Here is a 16,686-nt window from a genome sequence, read left to right on the forward strand (position 1 = left end):
GGGGTCACCTCCCGCTAGCTATCTGCGGGTCCTCCCGGTTCTCAAATTCACCCTAATCGGGGAATTACGTTGAGACTCTCATATTCAATCTCGACCACCTTGAGTCAAACCTTGGAATATATAGATTGAAACATGCACAACAAACGGTTGACAACCAAATTCTCCTTTTTAGGAGCGAAATCCTTTCTGGATATCATGAAAAACGGCGCTGAGAGATCATTTCATGATTACTTTACCTCCATTGGAACCTATTTTCGGACCCAGGATGAAACAATCTCGGGTGGAACTGCAATCATTGTCGCTTGTGCATCAAGTTCCATATCTGGTTGTCGGAAAAGAGCAGTAAAAGTAAGATATAAGTCTGCATATGCCAGACTAAGCAATGCTAGAGCCGGAGAATTTAGAAATTAAATAAGCATTTTACCTGAGCCCGGAACCTTGCCTTACCCCCTTTGACAAAAGAAACCATATATTTGTCTAGATGCTAGCCTTTCCCAGAAGCCGTCCGACGACTTGTATTGAACTTTTCGGGGTTCGGAATTACGGAAGGATTTATGTTCATAAAGTACGTTTTTGTGCTCATTGGAGTCTGTCTATGCATGAGAACAGACATAATAGGGCTATAGGATAGGTTTCATTTTTAATGCGCTAGTTGCGAAAGTAAATCCCAGAGAAAGAGGGTTTCCTTTTTTGGAGTTTTTCAAAGAAAGACTATAGAAAATACTGGAAGAAAAATACTTGAAAGCCAAGAAGAGGTGTCTAGGTGCAGCAAAGCTTTCTAGACCTGATCTACCATCTTTACGTTGTACTTTGGTTTATGCAGCTTGACAAATGCATAAGGGATGTATAGAGACACAAAGGCTATAATACACTTTTTAGGTGCTGCTTATTTTCGGCATCACTCCGTACCGAAAGTCCTGGTCTTTTCAAAAGTTCAAGCAGAAATGGGAATTGTGGCTCATATCGCAAATTGGATGCTACATATGTTGAATGCCAAGGGAACTAGACAGCAATTGGTCCGAAGATATGGGGACATATGGGGGTATGGGGTAGCCTAGTGGTACCTGGGCAGATCCGTGGACCTATCTGCATCAAGCCCACACCACGTCTACAGATGCAGATGCGCAATTTCTGCTTGAAAATCTTCCATCGGAACGCGCGTTACACATAATTCCCTTATTCCGAGATGTCTTACCACATCTGCTGCTGGGATTTCCCAATAAGGGACAAGGACCGTGATCGAGAACTTGACCAAGATCCGCTTGCGCGGGTCAGGGTCGTCATAGTCGGTTTCGATCGGGCGATCGGGCTGATAGGAGATGGCAAGAGGACTATAAGACAAGTCTCTTTTCAGCCGGAATTTTCTCTCCGGCATCATCACTCAGCATTAGAATCATCGTACAGCGCCTTTCTTTGCCATCATGAGCCAGCTGCGTCCACTCAATTCGCTTAGCAGTGGCGTTGCTTTCGTTGCTGGTGCCAACGGAATCACTGGTCATGCTATTGTTGAATATCTTACTCGGCGACCCGAAACCGAATGGTGAGAGATCCCGAATTCCTTGACATACGGCCCCTCAGATGGATTTTGTCTTTTTCTAACCAGAATTTTGAGGGGAAAACAGGTCGAAGATCATCATCATCTCACGTAGGCCACTCAACGCTCGCTTCACTGATCCCAGGGTTGAGTTCATTGCCCTGGACTTCTTGGACTCCCCAGCGAGCATTGTAGAACAGATCAAAGAACTCTGTGGAGATGTCACGCATGCATTCTTCACGTCGTATATCCACAGCAACGACTTCTCTAAACTCCACGAGAAGAACGGCCCCTTGTTCCGAAACTATTTGGAAGCCGTGGACCAAGCTTGTCCGAAATTGCAGCGTGTTGTTCTACAGACAGGTACGCCGTGATTCTTCGATTTGCCAGGATCATTCTTTGCCCTAGGTCTCAAAGATTGCAATCCCTAACTTTTACTTAGCATTACGGATTTCAATTCCGAGAGTTGACATCCCCACTCGTGGAAGAGATGCCTAGATATGATGGACCTGAATCCATCTTCTACTATGAGCAGGAGGATGACATGTTCGCTATCCAAAAGCGTCGCCAAACCTGGAGCTACAACATCATTCGTCCCATGGGAATTATCGGATATGCCTCTCAATGTAGGACAACCCAAATGTTTTCGTTACTACGAGGCTGACGCAATGAATAACAGACATTGGCATCAACGAGGCTCTGCCTATTGCTCAGTACTTCCTCATTTGTCGTGAGCTTGGCATGCCTCCCAAATGGCCAGGAAGTTTGAGTAGCTACCTTCGGGTCGAGACCCAGTCTTACGCCCCTGGTATTGCCGACTTGACCGTGTGGGCTGCTACCCAGGACTGCTGCAAGGACGAGGCGTTCAATCACTTCAACGGCGATGTGATTGTCTGGAAGTTCCTTTGGCACCTTCTAGCTGACTACTTCAATGTCCCGCTAGGCTCGAGTGAGCCCACGGAAGCCACTGAGCCCATGGACATGCTTGAGTGGGCTAAGGACAAGCGCCCTGTTTGGGAGAGCATTGTGGCCAAGAATGGCGGTGACCCCGACGCTTTCCAGCTAGACTCATTCGCCTTAATGAACTGGTACATCACACCCACTGTGATGAAGTCGCCATTAATTAGCACCGTGCGCAAGGCGAGAAGCTTCGGCTGGACCCATCACGATGACACTTACGACACGTGGCTGAAGACCTTCAAGTCCTACCAGAATGCTGGTGTCTTGCCTGCACCCTAGACTGGGAGCAGCATACTCGGTAGCTCTTGGTGTAGCTTGAAGAGGGGTTCTTTATTTGAAACAAAACATGTAGTCAGATCTCCTGCAAGGTTAAAGTACTAATCTGAATGGCAACTCGCACATATATCAGCCTGGTGGCAGGGTGAGAGTGGTCGAGGGCAATGTATATAGCATTTCACTATCGTATTCGACATGAACAAGAACCCATCTACTCTATTCCCTCCTCCAGACAAACCTCCCCAGTCTCCCCACCTTCCCCTGCCTCTCCTGTCCGCTCCATCTGCTTCCGCCACAGCAACGCCAGATAATCCGACGAGGTAGCCTCATCAATAGACTTATCCTCACGAACCTTGATAAACCGTGGAAACCGCAGGCTTAAACCGCGCTCATCGCTAACTAGGCCAATAGCAGCCGGGTATGTAGGACTGAGCGTGATATCCGCAAAAGCCATTTCCCACACTTCACACGGCTCAAACCACACATCTGGTTCGCCATGATACTCGACGTAGCTGGGGCGTGAGACGACGTTTGTGCTGCCATGCGCGTACTTTTCCTTGTTGCTTTGGTAGAATTTGTCCGTGAACCCGGACATGCATTTTGTTACGGCTTCTAGGGTCCCTGTTTCCGGGTTGCGTACTGCTAGTAGGATCGGAGACCACCATTTTGCTTTGCGGCCTTGGCCATGCCACCCGGCTATCGGGATGAGGTCGAGGGTTTCGGAGGAGGTGCTGTAGTCCTTTTTTACTTTGAGCCAGGATTCGAGGCGTTTATCTGGTTCGTAGGTTGAGAGGAGGGGTTTGCGTCGGGTGGGTTTCTCTTTGGGTTTTACTTGTTGGTTTGGTTGCTCGGTGGTTGTGGTGGCCGTTTCGTTGGGGAGGTTGTTGTTGACTTGAGTGTTCGCACCGGGCTTGTTATCGAGGAGTTTAACCATGATTCCCTCGCACTTGACATCAATAGCCGATTTGAAAAACTCAAGGACAGTCTCGGAATCCGCTGATGTCGCATCCAGGCTATTCACCCAGCCAAAATGTTTTGGAATCTCTACAAAGAGACTGCGAAGTAGTTCGCGGCGTTCTCGAAAGGGGCGATCTAGCAAAGGCTCGCCGTTGAGATACATGAGGTCGAATGCGAAAAGACAGACATTGACTTTAATGTCTCCGATTTCGACATTTTTCTTTGCACGATTGGTCAAGACCTGGAATGGCTTGAGATCACCAGTCTCACGGTCCACGGCAACTACTTCTCCCTCCAGTATAAAACTGGACACGCCTTCTCCTCGCATTTGCGGGACGAGAGAGACAAGATCTGGGTACTTCTCCGTCATGAGCTCCAGATGGCGCGAGAAGATAGAAACTTTCCCTCGCTCGTCGCAGTGTACCTGCGCACGTTGCCCGTCATATTTGTACTCGCAGCTAAAGTCTCGGCCTTGGAGCTTCGTCAACATTTCTGACAGATCGCGTGTGATGCTGCCCAGCATCGGCCGTAGTGGGATGTGCATGGTTAGGCCGCATCTGACCAAAAGCTCTTCTGTGGGCCCAATCTCTAATAAACAAGGCACCAAATCATTGTAATTAGGATGTCTAGCGTATGACGCTTTGACAATTTCTTCCGCATTGTTGTAGATTTCCGCGAGCTCGTCCTTCTTCAAGCGTGCAAGTTGATGCGGACGAACCTCAAAATCCGCCCCGACTGGCTTAGAATACAAGACAGCTCGAGCGAGAGCAATCAGCATCGTTGTCTTGACTGCACCAATTCGCAGGTTTTGGACCAATGTCCGAACAACATATCGACTCTCCTCGGCGCCGCGCGTATCCTGTAGAAGCTTCTCGACAATCCTCTGCTTTGTCTCTTGACTACCAGGCCCTTTGCTACTGGCAATTTTCTGAAGCGACTGGTATACTCCCTTGATTCTTAACGGCTTCGGCTTCACTAGAGTGAATGATTGTCGTTTTTTGGCTTCGAATGCAACATCTCCTGCATCGCCATGCTTATCATACAGTGTTTTGAGCCCTTGGCTATTGAGGCCGTATATCCTTTTTAGTGCCTTGGAGATGGAAGAGCCCCCCAGACCTAGCTCTAGTTCTTCGTAAGGAGGTGATATGGAATTGGTTGCTAGCCACACAGCAGGCAGGACACTCGATGGATCCCCTTCAATGAGAACCCGAAGAAAGTTGACCAGCGTATCGACAATCTTTATTCGACTGGTCGTCGCATTCGCCAGGACAAAAGCTCTCGTCAATAAAGCGTAAGAAGCATCCCCGCCTTCTGTTGCCCAATGCGACCGCAGTTCTGCTGCGTATTGACTCGCATCGAAGGTCTGAGGGCTTTGATCGAGAGGAATAGCAAGGGATATTGTATCCTCCGTGCCAGCTGATGACTGGAGCGAGAGAGTGCTCTTCTTTTGTATCGCCGGCGGTACCGGGGGTGAAACAGGCGAGTCTAATGTAGATGAAGCTGTATTGATCTGCGTATCTGATTTTGTATCTTCGGTAGGTGTGCTTGTATTTTCTTGCTCGTTCCACTCGGCCTGTAGCTTGCGCGCAAGAGCTTCATCAGAGAGAGTTTGCTCAGTGACATCGGGGACTTTTAAATTGATTTGTTCTGTGGTCTGCCCTTTAAAGAACGACTGAATACTGCGAGTCGGCTGTGACGAATCTCCATTTCTTTTCCGCTTCTTTGCTGGACTAGACATTACTCAAAGTGTTGATAGTGTAAGAGCTCATGGTTGCCACTGCGGAAGACGTCAGTCCAAAAGGCGGAGATCAACATTCGCGACACCTTGCGCTTCCGCAGTCAAGTTTCCCTCTTCAACGATGGCCTCCCTCACGGAATTATCTTCGCATGAGCGGACTCGGGTCGAAGATTATTTAAATGACAAGATTCAGGTTTCTGCCGATCTGGAGAGTTTAGATTCGCTGCTCTCCAGTCTACGCGCGCAACAGGAGCTTCAGCGGAAGCAGGTACTACCCCCCACAACCCCGACCTTCTCTCTAAACACTACTGATATAAACTCGTCACCAAATAGTTAGCGGAAGCTAGCGAAGCACTTTCAAATGCGACGAAAGCCTCTAACGACCATGCCGAAGCCACTCGAAAGCAAGCCGAGGCGTTCACCGCGGAGCAAGCGGACATCGACCGACGATTAATGGCCATCACACAATCCGAGACCAGTGATGAGGCGGTACGGAGTCTGGAAAAAAGCATGGAGAAGCTCCAGCGGCTTGAATTATCCAAGGGATATGTGGAGTTGCTTAAGGAAGCTGAAGAATTGAGGTAATGCCGCTTTCACCAAGCATGAGGGGCTGGAGACTGAGACAGCAATACAGCAAGCAAGCTTTGGCAGACATTGCCTCCGAACCACGCGCCGCTTTGAAGCCCTATGCCCGACTACGAACCATCGTCGGACTACTGAAGGACGCCCAGCCTGCTGCCGAAGGGGCGGCCCCCCATCTTGTCGACTATACAGACAAACTAGCCTCTGCACTGAGACAACAGATGAAGACATACTTTAGTGACCGGCTGCAGAAGACGCTTGAAGAGTTGAAATGGCCGACAAGACAATTGAATGTTACCGACCAGCTCCTGGCCCGGTGGAGGCAAGATGTTGAGCTGTTGATCGACCTGCAATTACCGTACGATCAGTCACTTCATGCTCGGATGCATATTCTAACGGGTTTCTTCTTAGTGAACTTCAAAGCCGTGATACACTAACTTCCGGGCTGAGCTTCGAGCCACCAGTTCTGTTCCCGTTAGAGGTTATGGTGCATCATCTTGATCTCCGATTCAAATATCACTTCAGTGGGGACAAGCCAACCAACCGGCTGGATAAGGTAATATCGCTCTATATCTACGCAGAAACAGAAGGCTAACTTGGCTTCTAGCCGGAATATTTCCTCTCGCACATAATGGACCTTATCAACCAATACGGCGGGTTTTTCGTCTCTTATCTGCAACCCATCTTTGATGAAAGGGCCGAAGCGGTCGGTCCAGGTCTGGAATGGAACTTTTACAATGCATCACACAGTTACATTACTGCATTACTTCCTATGCTGAGACAGAAAATCAGCCTGTTCCTCCCCCAAATCTCAAACTACCCTCAATTGCTCAGCCACTTCATTCATGAACTGATGAATTTTGATAACGAGATCCGAGAAACCTGGAACTATATGCCAGATCCATATGCGGACGACAATTGGAAGGGCGTGACCTGGGAAGTGTTGACCAAACAGGGCTGGTATGATCGATGGCTTGAAGTTGAGAAGGACTTTGCGTTGGCGCGATACAAGGATATCATCGACACCGCGGACAGTGGAGAAATCGACTACGATGGCATGGAGCTCACTGCAACGAAACCAACAAAGGCTGCAATCCGCGTGAATGACCTTCTCGAAACCATAACCGAGCGCTATCAGCCCCTGTCATCTTTTAGCCAGAAGCTGCGGTTCCTCATTGACATTCAAATCACGATTTTCGATCAGTTCCACGAACGCCTCTATTCTGCACTAGAAGCCTATCTCGCAATGACGTCCACGATTGGACGGACTGTACAGGGGGCCGACGGGCAGGCCAGCGTCGAGGGTATCGCTGGGCTGGAGCGACTTTGCAGAGTATTCGGAAGTGCCGAATACCTCGAAAAGAAGATGGAGGATTGGAGCAACGATGTGTTCTTCGTTGAGCTCTGGTCCGAACTTCAAGATCGGGTTCGACAAAACCGAGATAGCGGTCGCAACGTAGCCGGTACTATGTCTGTCGCAGAGGTAGCGTCGCGTACCTCACCTGCAGTGGCCAACAACAACGGCACCCAGACCGCGGCATCACCCGATGGCGCTCTCTTCGATGAGACGGCATCCGCCTACCGTCGTCTCCGACTTCGCTCGGAAACTATCATCACATCCACCTTGTCCTCTAATATACTCGCCGCTCTGAAGCCCTACTCTCGCGTATCCACATGGGCAACGCTGTCGACCCCCTCTGCCACAGCGACGGCATCTCCCCTCTCACCCACTTCCGATCTCTCCCATGCAATGCGTGTCTTGTCCACGCAGCTCTCATTCCTCTCTCGCGCACTGGGGACTGCGCCTTTACGACGAGTCTCGCGCCAGCTCCTATTGTCAGTTCAGAGCTACATCTGGGACAGCATCCTAACTAAGCACACCTTTTCTGAGACTGGAGCGGCCCAGCTTGCCAGCGATGTCGATCATCTCTGTCACGTTGTGGATTCTGCACTCGGTGCGTCTGGCCAGGCAGGCATCTCATTGCAGACCATCAAAAGGCTCAGTGAGGGATTGCGTATACTTTGCTTGAGTACGGCTGGGCAAGGGGACGTCTCTGCAAAGGAGGACGTGCCTTTAAGGCTATGGGATGTGGAGAAGATGCTATTTAGGGACAACGAGAGTGCACGGGGCGTGCTTGCTGAATTAGAGATTGACTCTCTATCGGAAGCTGAGGCTCGCTCCGTGTTGGAACGTCGGGTCGAGATTGGCAGTTGATGGCTTTGATATCACTCTATACCCAAGCTATTCTCCTTGCACAGAATTTATTACTACTGTTCAGGTAGGTATAGTTTGAACCTATGCCGAGTACTTTACAACCTCTGCATTTGAGCTCCGAGATATTGGCTCATCTTGTTCTTAGGGTGTTAAATTGATACACAGCCTTATATACTGCACCAGATATCTTGTATGTCGTATCCCGTCTCTCATGTCCATAAGCTGTACTCTATATATGCAAGTAAATCAAAAGAAAACAAATCACGCACCTGCTCAAACGCGGTGGACAACAGGCCCGTGTCCACGCTCACCAAGCCGCTTCTGCGGAACGGCCGAGTTACTCGCCTTCAAAGACTCAACAATACCAGGACCCACCTCCTCGATGGCGCGGACAAGCGAATCGACAGTCTCCTTGGTCGTCTGGACATTCACCACACACCGGAAGAACTTCCCATTCCCAGCCGCATCCTCGTCTCCACTGGGGGCGCAAAGTCCACCATGAAGCCCTTGGGCACGATCGCATGCGTCACCTGCTCGGTGACCTTGCTGTTATTCTTCGCGCGCTGTGTCTCATTCGAGACAATGCCACGCGGGTACACGAACTCCTTGCCCGGGGCGTAGTAAAAGCACACCTGCAGACAAGGCGGGGGGTTCTCACTAATAAGAACGAAATCAGGATGTTGCGCGATGGTATTAGCCAAGTGCGCGGCGACGTCGCATGCCGAGTCAATCTGCTGCTGGTAGCCCTCACTGCCGTAGTATGTCCAGCCCAAAAACAGTTTGAGGGAATCCGCACGTCGACCACATTGGAGGGTGAGGTCTGCCAAGTCCCACACTTCCGGGGAGTCGGCTTCCAATTCATTACCGTTGGCAGCGGGCTCGTCTTCTTCGTTGTGGAATAGATATCCCGCGGGGAGGGTGTTCGCCTTGTGGAACTGGCGCATATCGGAGGCCAGCAGGTACGAGCAGGTGACCGGAACGCCAAGCATTTTGTGCGGGTTAATGGTAATGCTGTTTGCTTTCTCTGCGCCGGCTAGCTTATGTTTCTGACGCTGGGAGAAAATGAACGAGCCGCCCCAGGACCCATCGATGTGGAACCACATATTGTATTTTTGGCAAATGGCTGCGATTTCGTTGAAGGGGTCGAAAGAGCCCATGACGGTTGTGCCTGCGGTGGCATTGACATAGAACGGCGTTCGGCCTTCGCTCTGTGCCTTCTGGGCCAGTTTCTCAAGCTCGGCTGGTATCATGCGGCCGACTTTGTCGATGGGAACGGGCCAAACGGCACTGCTGCCGAACCCGAGCATTTGCGCCGCTTTTTCCACGCTGTAGTGGCCGTGCGCGCTTGTGAAGAGCACGAACTTATACGCGCCGTTTCCGTCTGTTTTTGTGCTGGGGTAGAGATTGTTGCGCGCAATAACAATGGAGGTGGTGTTCGATGCGGATCCACCTTGTACGGAAATACCTCCTGCTCGTGGACCATTCAGCCCGAAGAGGTTCGCCAACCGTTGGCCGGTATATTTCTCAATGACTGTCAGCGCAGGTGACACTTGGTAGACGTGTACGTTGGTGTTCAAGGTAGCGAGGATGAGCTCTGCTGCCACGCCGGGCGCATTGGTTGACGCATACAGCTTGTCCAAAAAGCCCTGGTGCCAGGTGTTGACCGAGTATTTCAGGACCTTTTGCAAGACCTCAATGAGGCCTTCCTGCCTGGTGCCTTTCTCTGGGATTTCGAGCTGGAGGATATCCCGCAGCTCTTCGGGCTTCTTATAGTCTACCAACGAGGTCCCAGCCAGCCCGGTATGTCCATTCGTGCCGTTGGTGCCGTTGGTGCCGTTGGTGCCATTTTTCTGTATCGAGGACCCGTAGCGATCCTCGTCTGCAGATCGGATAAAGGGGATGAGGAGGTCTTCCACTGCTTTCAGAAGCTGAGTATAGTTATTATATTAGTATCAGAAATATCAAATAGAGGATCTGGTGGGGTGTAGATCATTGCGACATGGAGTTGACTCACGCTTTGCACTTCATAGGCGCGGTTGGACTGCGCAATGCCTGACATTTGTACAGATTCTCAGGTTCTAGTATTTAAAGATGCAATAGACAGGAGCGAGTCTATAGAAAAGAAATAGAAAAATAAACAGGGCAAAAGGCGCAATTGGAAAAAAAAAAAAAAAAAGTTTACCCGGCGATCTCGGAGATGACGATAATCCCGTAGAGCCTGACATCATCCAGTCTCTCGAGCCTGGAGCATTGGTCTATACAAACTACTCAGCTATGTACTCGTATTTTGAGGATTCTTCTTATCTACATTCCTTACATATGTACCGGATAATACCTGGCACTCGAGATCTTTTCCCTTCTATTTTAGTGCTCACCTCTTGCCGCATTTTGATCTCAGAGTAAAATTGAGCATGCCCCTGATTAGGAATGTGTATGCATTTCTACTACAAATATACGTGGTGGCTCCCCTGGTTGATGTGCAGATCCAATATCGAAAGTGGGCTCGATATGTGTCTCACCTTTTCTTGAATCGATCACCGGTATTCTCACACGAAGGGTGGTGAACATGGTAATTGAAGGTGACTTCATAAAATTAAGATTGCCCTAGACCTAACCAAATACTAATACAGAAGAAGTGTAAAACATAAAGCGTGTATTCATGCGGAAACTTGGCCCCATAGCGCGATATCCAGCAGACTAGCGAGATCGGTCGTACCGTCCTCTCTGACAACAGCACACCCAGAGCCTCTCAACTCTTCCCAGTCCCGAAGATGTCGTTCAATGGTCTCTCCCATAGCAGATGCATTAAAGATTTCACACATTCTCCAATGTGCATCGAGAATTGCGGGGCATGGAATCTCGTACTCTGTGTTTGGCAAAAATCGGACGCGTCGATCGGAGGGAATGGCGGGGATGTCAGCCGGGGGGTAACGCTTGTAAGTCTTCACCTCGTACTCATTTTCGATGTCCTGATAAGAAGAGTGAGCATAAATGGTTTCATGGTAGATCATCGCCTGCTTACGGTAGGCTTCAAGGCAATTGTGAATTTGCCAAACTGGGTATGCACCGAGTCTCGAAGAGTGATCCCATTACGAAGAGTGTTGATCTCCTCTACTGAAAGCATTTCTCGTAGCGTAGGGAAACACTTGTACAGTAGGGTCCATGTACTTGATGTATCTCTTGGCGCTCCGGACACCCCTGGCCAAGAGGCAAACGCAAAAGGAATTATGTGAGCCCCCTCAGTCGGGCCATAGAAAACGTTTTCTGGTTCCCCTTCGTGCTCCCATTGATCGGTGTTCAGTTGACCTGTGATTACACAGCGATAGTTGTCCCGCAGTTGGAGCTGTGCCGCGAACGAAGGGTCACGGCTTTCCGGTTGATCGAGGGTAGAGGCAACTATGTCAACGTGCTCCTGGCGCTTTGAATGAGGACTTTCCACAACAGAGGGTGCTTTTGATCGGGATTTCACTATTTAGCAATGTCAAGAAAAGTCAACGGATACTTTTGAACGGAATGTACTTACTCGGTGCAGCAAGTCCGGTGAAAAGGTTCATAAAAACATCGTACAGTTCACGGTCGGAGCTTGTCTCAATAACATCTCTCGCGATGGAGGTTCTGCCGGCCTCTGGTAGCCACGTGAGAAATGCATTCAAGCCGCTTTTCAACAGCGTCTCATGGCGAAGAGACTGGTTTTCATAAGCCTGGATCTTAATCCGGGCGTCTTTCTCCAAGCTGGTTAGAGAGTCTGTAGTGTCCGTGGAGAGTGTTGACAGTCCGCGGGGTGCTGTGGGTGGGGGTACTGTGGGCAGGAATTCTCTTGCCAATCGACGTATACGCGGCGTGTTGGAAGGTGAAGCTGATCGATTTCTCTTTGCCATTTTGGAACGGGGCGTATTGCATAGAATTGATAGACGCCAAGTAAAGGAAGATCTGCAGACCCCGAGCAGCCGGGGAAACCGGATCTTCAAATATCCTCCAAGTTCAATATAAGACACATTGAACTCCATGAGAATCCAAGGATCATATATACAAATGAGTTAGCTCCATAATTATTGGCGTTTGATTCTGATGTCTTCGATCTCCACGAATGAACTATATATAATTCGTCGATTTTCTAAATATCTCCAAGGTGTTTTAGAATATGATATATCGATTCATAAGAAAGGTATAGAAATAGATATAAAGCGATAAAACAATTGAATGCATTAACGCCTTTTTGTATGAGTACATGTGCATTTCGTCCAATATGTAATTTTATCACCAGTACCTCTTCACCTGCTAGCCACCGCAGTCTGATTCGCCCCAGTAGCGCCAGCATCGGCTGCTTCCTTGGCCGCTGCATAACGGGCCCGAGCCTGCTCAAGTTTAGACTTGGGACGTTCCGCGCCTTCATTGCCCTCGGTTCGCTCCTCAAGGCCCTTGGCCTTGTGAGCCCAATCGCGACGGCGGCGCTTGAAGAGATCCATTGACCAGTTTCGCCAGACTGCGCGGCCGACAAAGGAATCGCGGAGCTCCTGTTCATGCTGCTCGAGTTCTTGCGCCATGCGCTCCTTGACGAAGAAGATATCCTTGGTGGCAGTCCAGAGCGCATCCACCACGTGTGAGCCGCTGCTGCTCAAGGCAAGAGGTGTGAGGTGGCCTTGGAAACGGGTGGTGAGCTGTCGCCGGATTTGAGGCGTGGAGGTTGTGGAAGTCAGGGCCTGTTGGAGAACGCGGGAAGAGGTGGTTTCTTGAGCAAGTTGTACGATGGTTTCGGATGATTGGGCGAGGAGACTCGTGTAGACAAGTTGGCTGAGAGGGCCAGGAACAGTCAACATAATTTGTGCCAGCAGAGAGCCATGAAGTTTCTCGGCTTTCTCGGCCGCAGACACCGGGGGTGGGCCTCGTGGCTTGCGCTCCTTTCCGTCGTTGTCCTCGTCCATATCATGGTCTTCAGATTGCGGGGCCTTGTTCTCGGAGGGGTTGAATTTGAGCATCTGCTGCAGTCTGATAACAGGATCTTGGCTATAAGCATCCTTAAGTGCTTCGGCAAGAGGCTTTGTGTCGACGCCACGGACTACACACCGCTCGATCAACATCTTGGGGACAATGAGTCTCGACCGTTCAATCAGGCCCGGAATTTCGGGGATAATGTTGGTCAGGGCAATCTTCAAGTCATCCTTGCCAAGCCTTTCCAGCATCCGAAGAACCACATATCCAGCAGTGCTGTTGCGAGAGAGGGAGCCGATTCGGTCACCCAAGTTGTTCCTGTAAAGGTTTTTGAATGATTTACCAGGAAGGTATCGCACCATCGTCTCTAACAGGCGAGAACCAACTGGGTCGTAGAGGAGACCACGAATGAACACCGCGCTTTCGGATTCTTCCTCGAACGACTCATCGGGAACCAGTCTGCGGATGGTCGACTTAGGATCTTTGGCGCTGGACTTTCCGAAATGCGAAAGTTCCAGGAACAGCAACACCTGCAGCACGGGATTTCCAACCGGATGAGTAGCCAGGGCTCGGAGATAAACATCATCGAGACCGGAAACCATATCAGTCATGATCTTCTTGAGCGCCGGCTCAAACGCCTCTGGAACAGCGTGTTTCTCGGCTTTCGATTTGCCTGGCTTCTCCTCGCCCTGAACTGTCGGAATCTCGATTCTTTCCTTCTTCCGACTTGCGACAAACGACTCATTTGACGTGACATCAACTGGCTCGCCTGCAAGAACCAGCAGTAGCACTCGGATTGTGTGCGACGCAAATCGCTCTGTCAACAGATATCCCCAATTTTCCTTCAACTCCTCAATAACAGCCATGAACATTTCTGCGAGCGACATCTCCGGCTCTTCCTCTGCTTCTTCGTCTGACTTTTTGGGTTGAGATTTCGTCTTTTGCATGACGGCAGGCGCAGCGTGAATGAAAAGTGTCTCACAACAATGGCTGGCGAAGCGATGCTGCACTAGGTGGAGGAAGTGACCGATAAATTTGCTGAATATCCGGCGCAGTTGACGAGCGTCTGACATTGAGATCAATTTCTCCATGAGTCTCGAACAGCCCTGACTGCAGGCAATCTTCAACTCCTTGCCACTGGCTTCCGCGTACACACTGTCGACAAACAAGCTGCGCTCTTCGGCATCCTGGAACTGGTTGAGCTCCAGCATTTCGTTGGCGCGCTGGAAGTATTCGGACTCCTCCTCGTCTAGAAGACCGTAGAAAACCATGTCCCCATCGTTATTAGGCTGCTCGCCTTCCTGCTCTTCGCCCTGGTCAAGGGGAATGTAGTCCTCATTTTCGGCAATTTGGATGTCATCGTTGGCCTCGTTGCTCTCGTCGGCGTCGTCGGCAGAGGGCTTGATTCGCTTCGCGACCGGTTCTTCGGGAGTTTCCTCAAACTTTCTCTTGGAATCCTCTTTCTGAGCTTTCTTTTCGGCCCTGCGGCCTCTCTTTTGTTGTTCACGAGGCATTATGGCGGTGTGTCGTGAGGGAAGATGGGGTTGAAGCGCTGGAAATTTTTTGGATAAGCGGTGGTCCAAGCGTCTCCGCGGTGATAAGAGTTTGGTCTGTTTGCAACTACGGCCATTCTATAAGACCAAAACAACAGGCCGATTATTGAGTAGAGCAAATTATAATTGGATTTCATATGGCATCACTAATATACAGGTTCATTTTGTATCCTTTACACTGCAGAATAAATGGCAGAGACATGGCGCCCACATTCAACACGCTGTTCCATGTTCACATTGCGCGTTCCGACCTTGCCCTTGTGGCGAGGCATGATCTGCAATCGCGCTTCAGCCTGGGCTTTCTTGTTTTCGGGGGGTGCGTTGATGTAGGTAGGCTTGGACTGATTGCTTCGCCTTCCTGTTCCCAGCTGGAAATGCTCGTTGCCTCCCCACCAGAGTACATCATAGCCCCAGTCTTTAGATTGATCCAAAGAGTCCTTGGTAGTCTTGCTAACATTGGTTTTGTTGTCCAAAATAGCAGAGACATGTGTTGTACCGACAGACATGGCCCTAATGCGGATAGGGGTCATCTGATTTGTCTTCTCGTCATACTCACTCATACCACTTAGGGCTTTCACCTTGGTGGGCGAGTCCTGCAGGTGAACCCATCTGCCATTTCCGAGAGTACCCCAAATTCCCCTACCACAGGCCCATGTGTCTGCAGTTACATGTCCAAGATCATGAACATTGGCAGCCTCTTCTTCGTGTCCCAGAATGCGCTTGGAATCGACGGAGAAGAAGGTGTTGGCGCCACCAGCAGCAATGCTGGTAACCTTGGGCTGGTAGAGATTTCTTCTATATAGCTTTTGAACCTTCATAAGGAAAGGAGCATCCTTGAAAGGCCTCTCGGGTTCAAAATCAACACCCAATTGGCCAAATGAGTTGTCGCCAAAGCCAAACATACGGCCATCTTTGGTTAGCGCCAGCGAGTGGTAATCACCACAAGCAATCTGAACAATCTTAGAGCCTTTGAGAGCTGTAATTTCATGACAGGCATCTGCCGGCCCTTTGGGTCTGGTGGACCAGGTAAGTCCCTCCACACCGAGTTGGCCAAGCGAAGGGTAGTTTTCGGTGGATGACGCCGCAGAGAAGACTCGGCCAGAGCTTGTGAGAAGCAGTACATGTTCCTGTCCTCCACTGATTGTAGTGACCTTTTCACCAAGCTTCAAAGATGGGCTCAGCACCCGGTAGCTCAGATTAGACTGGTTAGGCCAGAACGGAACCCAAGAGCTTTCCGTTGTCTTTGGGCCGGTGCGTTGCCCGTCCTTGGATATGGGCAGTGAGTATACAGTCCCATCCGATGACAGCGCAATGATTCGACTTTCGGACAGAGCGAGTGAGGTGAGATTCTTGCCGGTCAGAGTCACCGTGGGCTTGAAGTCCGACTCCGAGTACGCCTTGCCCCATTGAACTAGATCTCCGTTCTCAGTGATTGCTGCACCTGACTTTTCCTCGATCTTGAGATCTCTCAGCACCTGGCCGTCAAAGTATTTGAAGCGCCGAGGAGTCTTGATGTCGGTATCTTTGGATCCCGGATCCACCACCCGATAAACGTTCGAGCCCCATGTGTAGACGGCGGGACTTTTCAGGCTTCGTTTTTCTTGAATGAACTGAGCTTGGAGGTCGTTGACATCGACGGGCACTTTCTTCGTAACCTCCGGGCTACTCATCCAAGCATCCTTTCCACCATCAGCTAGGTATGAGTATCCCAAAAAGGCTGCAGTTCCTGTCACAGCGAATCCGAGAGAATTGCGGATCCAGTGTGATGACGGGCCTGGCTTTTGCGATTGACTGCTAGCAAACCGGGACCATGGCGCATTTAGTGACTGAGCCGTAGAGTTTCTGAGGGGACGAAAAGCGAGGACAGAGTGCGTCGCGGGCCGTCGCATTTGGTTTTTCAACATTGTGGATGATGGCTGGATCACCAGCTAGAGCATAACCA

The 16,686-nt window shown here is 50.2% G+C and overlaps 7 protein-coding genes across 7 annotated transcripts; 2 read left to right on the plus strand and 5 right to left on the minus strand.

Annotated features, from left to right (window-relative positions):
- Positions 1-1,421: 1,421 nt before the first annotated feature.
- On the plus strand, positions 1,422-2,773 carry N7487_002716 (SDR family oxidoreductase; the record flags this gene model as incomplete). The annotated part of the gene is made up of 4 exons (XM_056870463.1): positions 1,422-1,540; positions 1,623-1,881; positions 1,977-2,160; positions 2,214-2,773. 4 exons carry the CDS (start codon positions 1,422-1,424, stop codon positions 2,771-2,773), a joined length of 1,122 nt encoding a protein of 373 aa, XP_056735247.1.
- A 208-nt stretch (positions 2,774-2,981) lies between these two features.
- Positions 2,982-5,465, minus strand: N7487_002717 (putative DNA ligase I; the record flags this gene model as incomplete). The annotated part of the gene is made up of 1 exon (XM_056870464.1): positions 2,982-5,465. The coding sequence occupies one exon, from the start codon at positions 5,463-5,465 to the stop codon at positions 2,982-2,984; it is 2,484 nt and encodes an 827-aa protein (XP_056735248.1).
- Positions 5,466-5,586: 121 nt separating this feature from the next.
- On the plus strand, positions 5,587-8,262 carry N7487_002718 (RINT-1 family protein; the record flags this gene model as incomplete). The annotated part of the gene is made up of 5 exons (XM_056870465.1): positions 5,587-5,733; positions 5,799-6,046; positions 6,100-6,405; positions 6,459-6,603; positions 6,655-8,262. The coding sequence occupies 5 exons, from the start codon at positions 5,587-5,589 to the stop codon at positions 8,260-8,262; spliced, it is 2,454 nt and encodes an 817-aa protein (XP_056735249.1).
- A 273-nt stretch (positions 8,263-8,535) lies between these two features.
- On the minus strand, positions 8,536-10,321 carry N7487_002719 (pyridoxal phosphate-dependent decarboxylase family protein; the record flags this gene model as incomplete). The annotated part of the gene is made up of 3 exons (XM_056870466.1): positions 8,536-8,709; positions 8,760-10,190; positions 10,277-10,321. The coding sequence occupies 3 exons, from the start codon at positions 10,319-10,321 to the stop codon at positions 8,536-8,538; spliced, it is 1,650 nt and encodes a 549-aa protein (XP_056735250.1).
- Positions 10,322-10,919: 598 nt separating this feature from the next.
- N7487_002720 (HNH endonuclease signature motif containing protein) lies at positions 10,920-12,140 on the minus strand (the record flags this gene model as incomplete). Its single annotated transcript, XM_056870467.1, has 3 exons — positions 10,920-11,231; positions 11,285-11,730; positions 11,786-12,140. 3 exons carry the CDS (start codon positions 12,138-12,140, stop codon positions 10,920-10,922), a joined length of 1,113 nt encoding a protein of 370 aa, XP_056735251.1.
- A 393-nt stretch (positions 12,141-12,533) lies between these two features.
- Positions 12,534-14,705, minus strand: nop9 (RNA-binding RNA processing protein NOP9; the record flags this gene model as incomplete). Its single annotated transcript, XM_056870468.1, has 1 exon — positions 12,534-14,705. The coding sequence occupies one exon, from the start codon at positions 14,703-14,705 to the stop codon at positions 12,534-12,536; it is 2,172 nt and encodes a 723-aa protein (XP_056735252.1).
- A 212-nt stretch (positions 14,706-14,917) lies between these two features.
- N7487_002722 (RCC1 domain-containing protein) lies at positions 14,918-16,633 on the minus strand (the record flags this gene model as incomplete). Its single annotated transcript, XM_056870469.1, has 1 exon — positions 14,918-16,633. One exon carries the CDS (start codon positions 16,631-16,633, stop codon positions 14,918-14,920), a length of 1,716 nt encoding a protein of 571 aa, XP_056735253.1.
- Positions 16,634-16,686: the final 53 nt, after the last annotated feature.

This window comes from Penicillium crustosum, assembly GCF_028827405.1.
Source record: "Penicillium crustosum strain IBT 35664 chromosome Unknown utg000001l_segment0_segment0, whole genome shotgun sequence".
Taxonomy (NCBI): Eukaryota; Fungi; Ascomycota; class Eurotiomycetes; order Eurotiales; family Aspergillaceae; genus Penicillium; species Penicillium crustosum.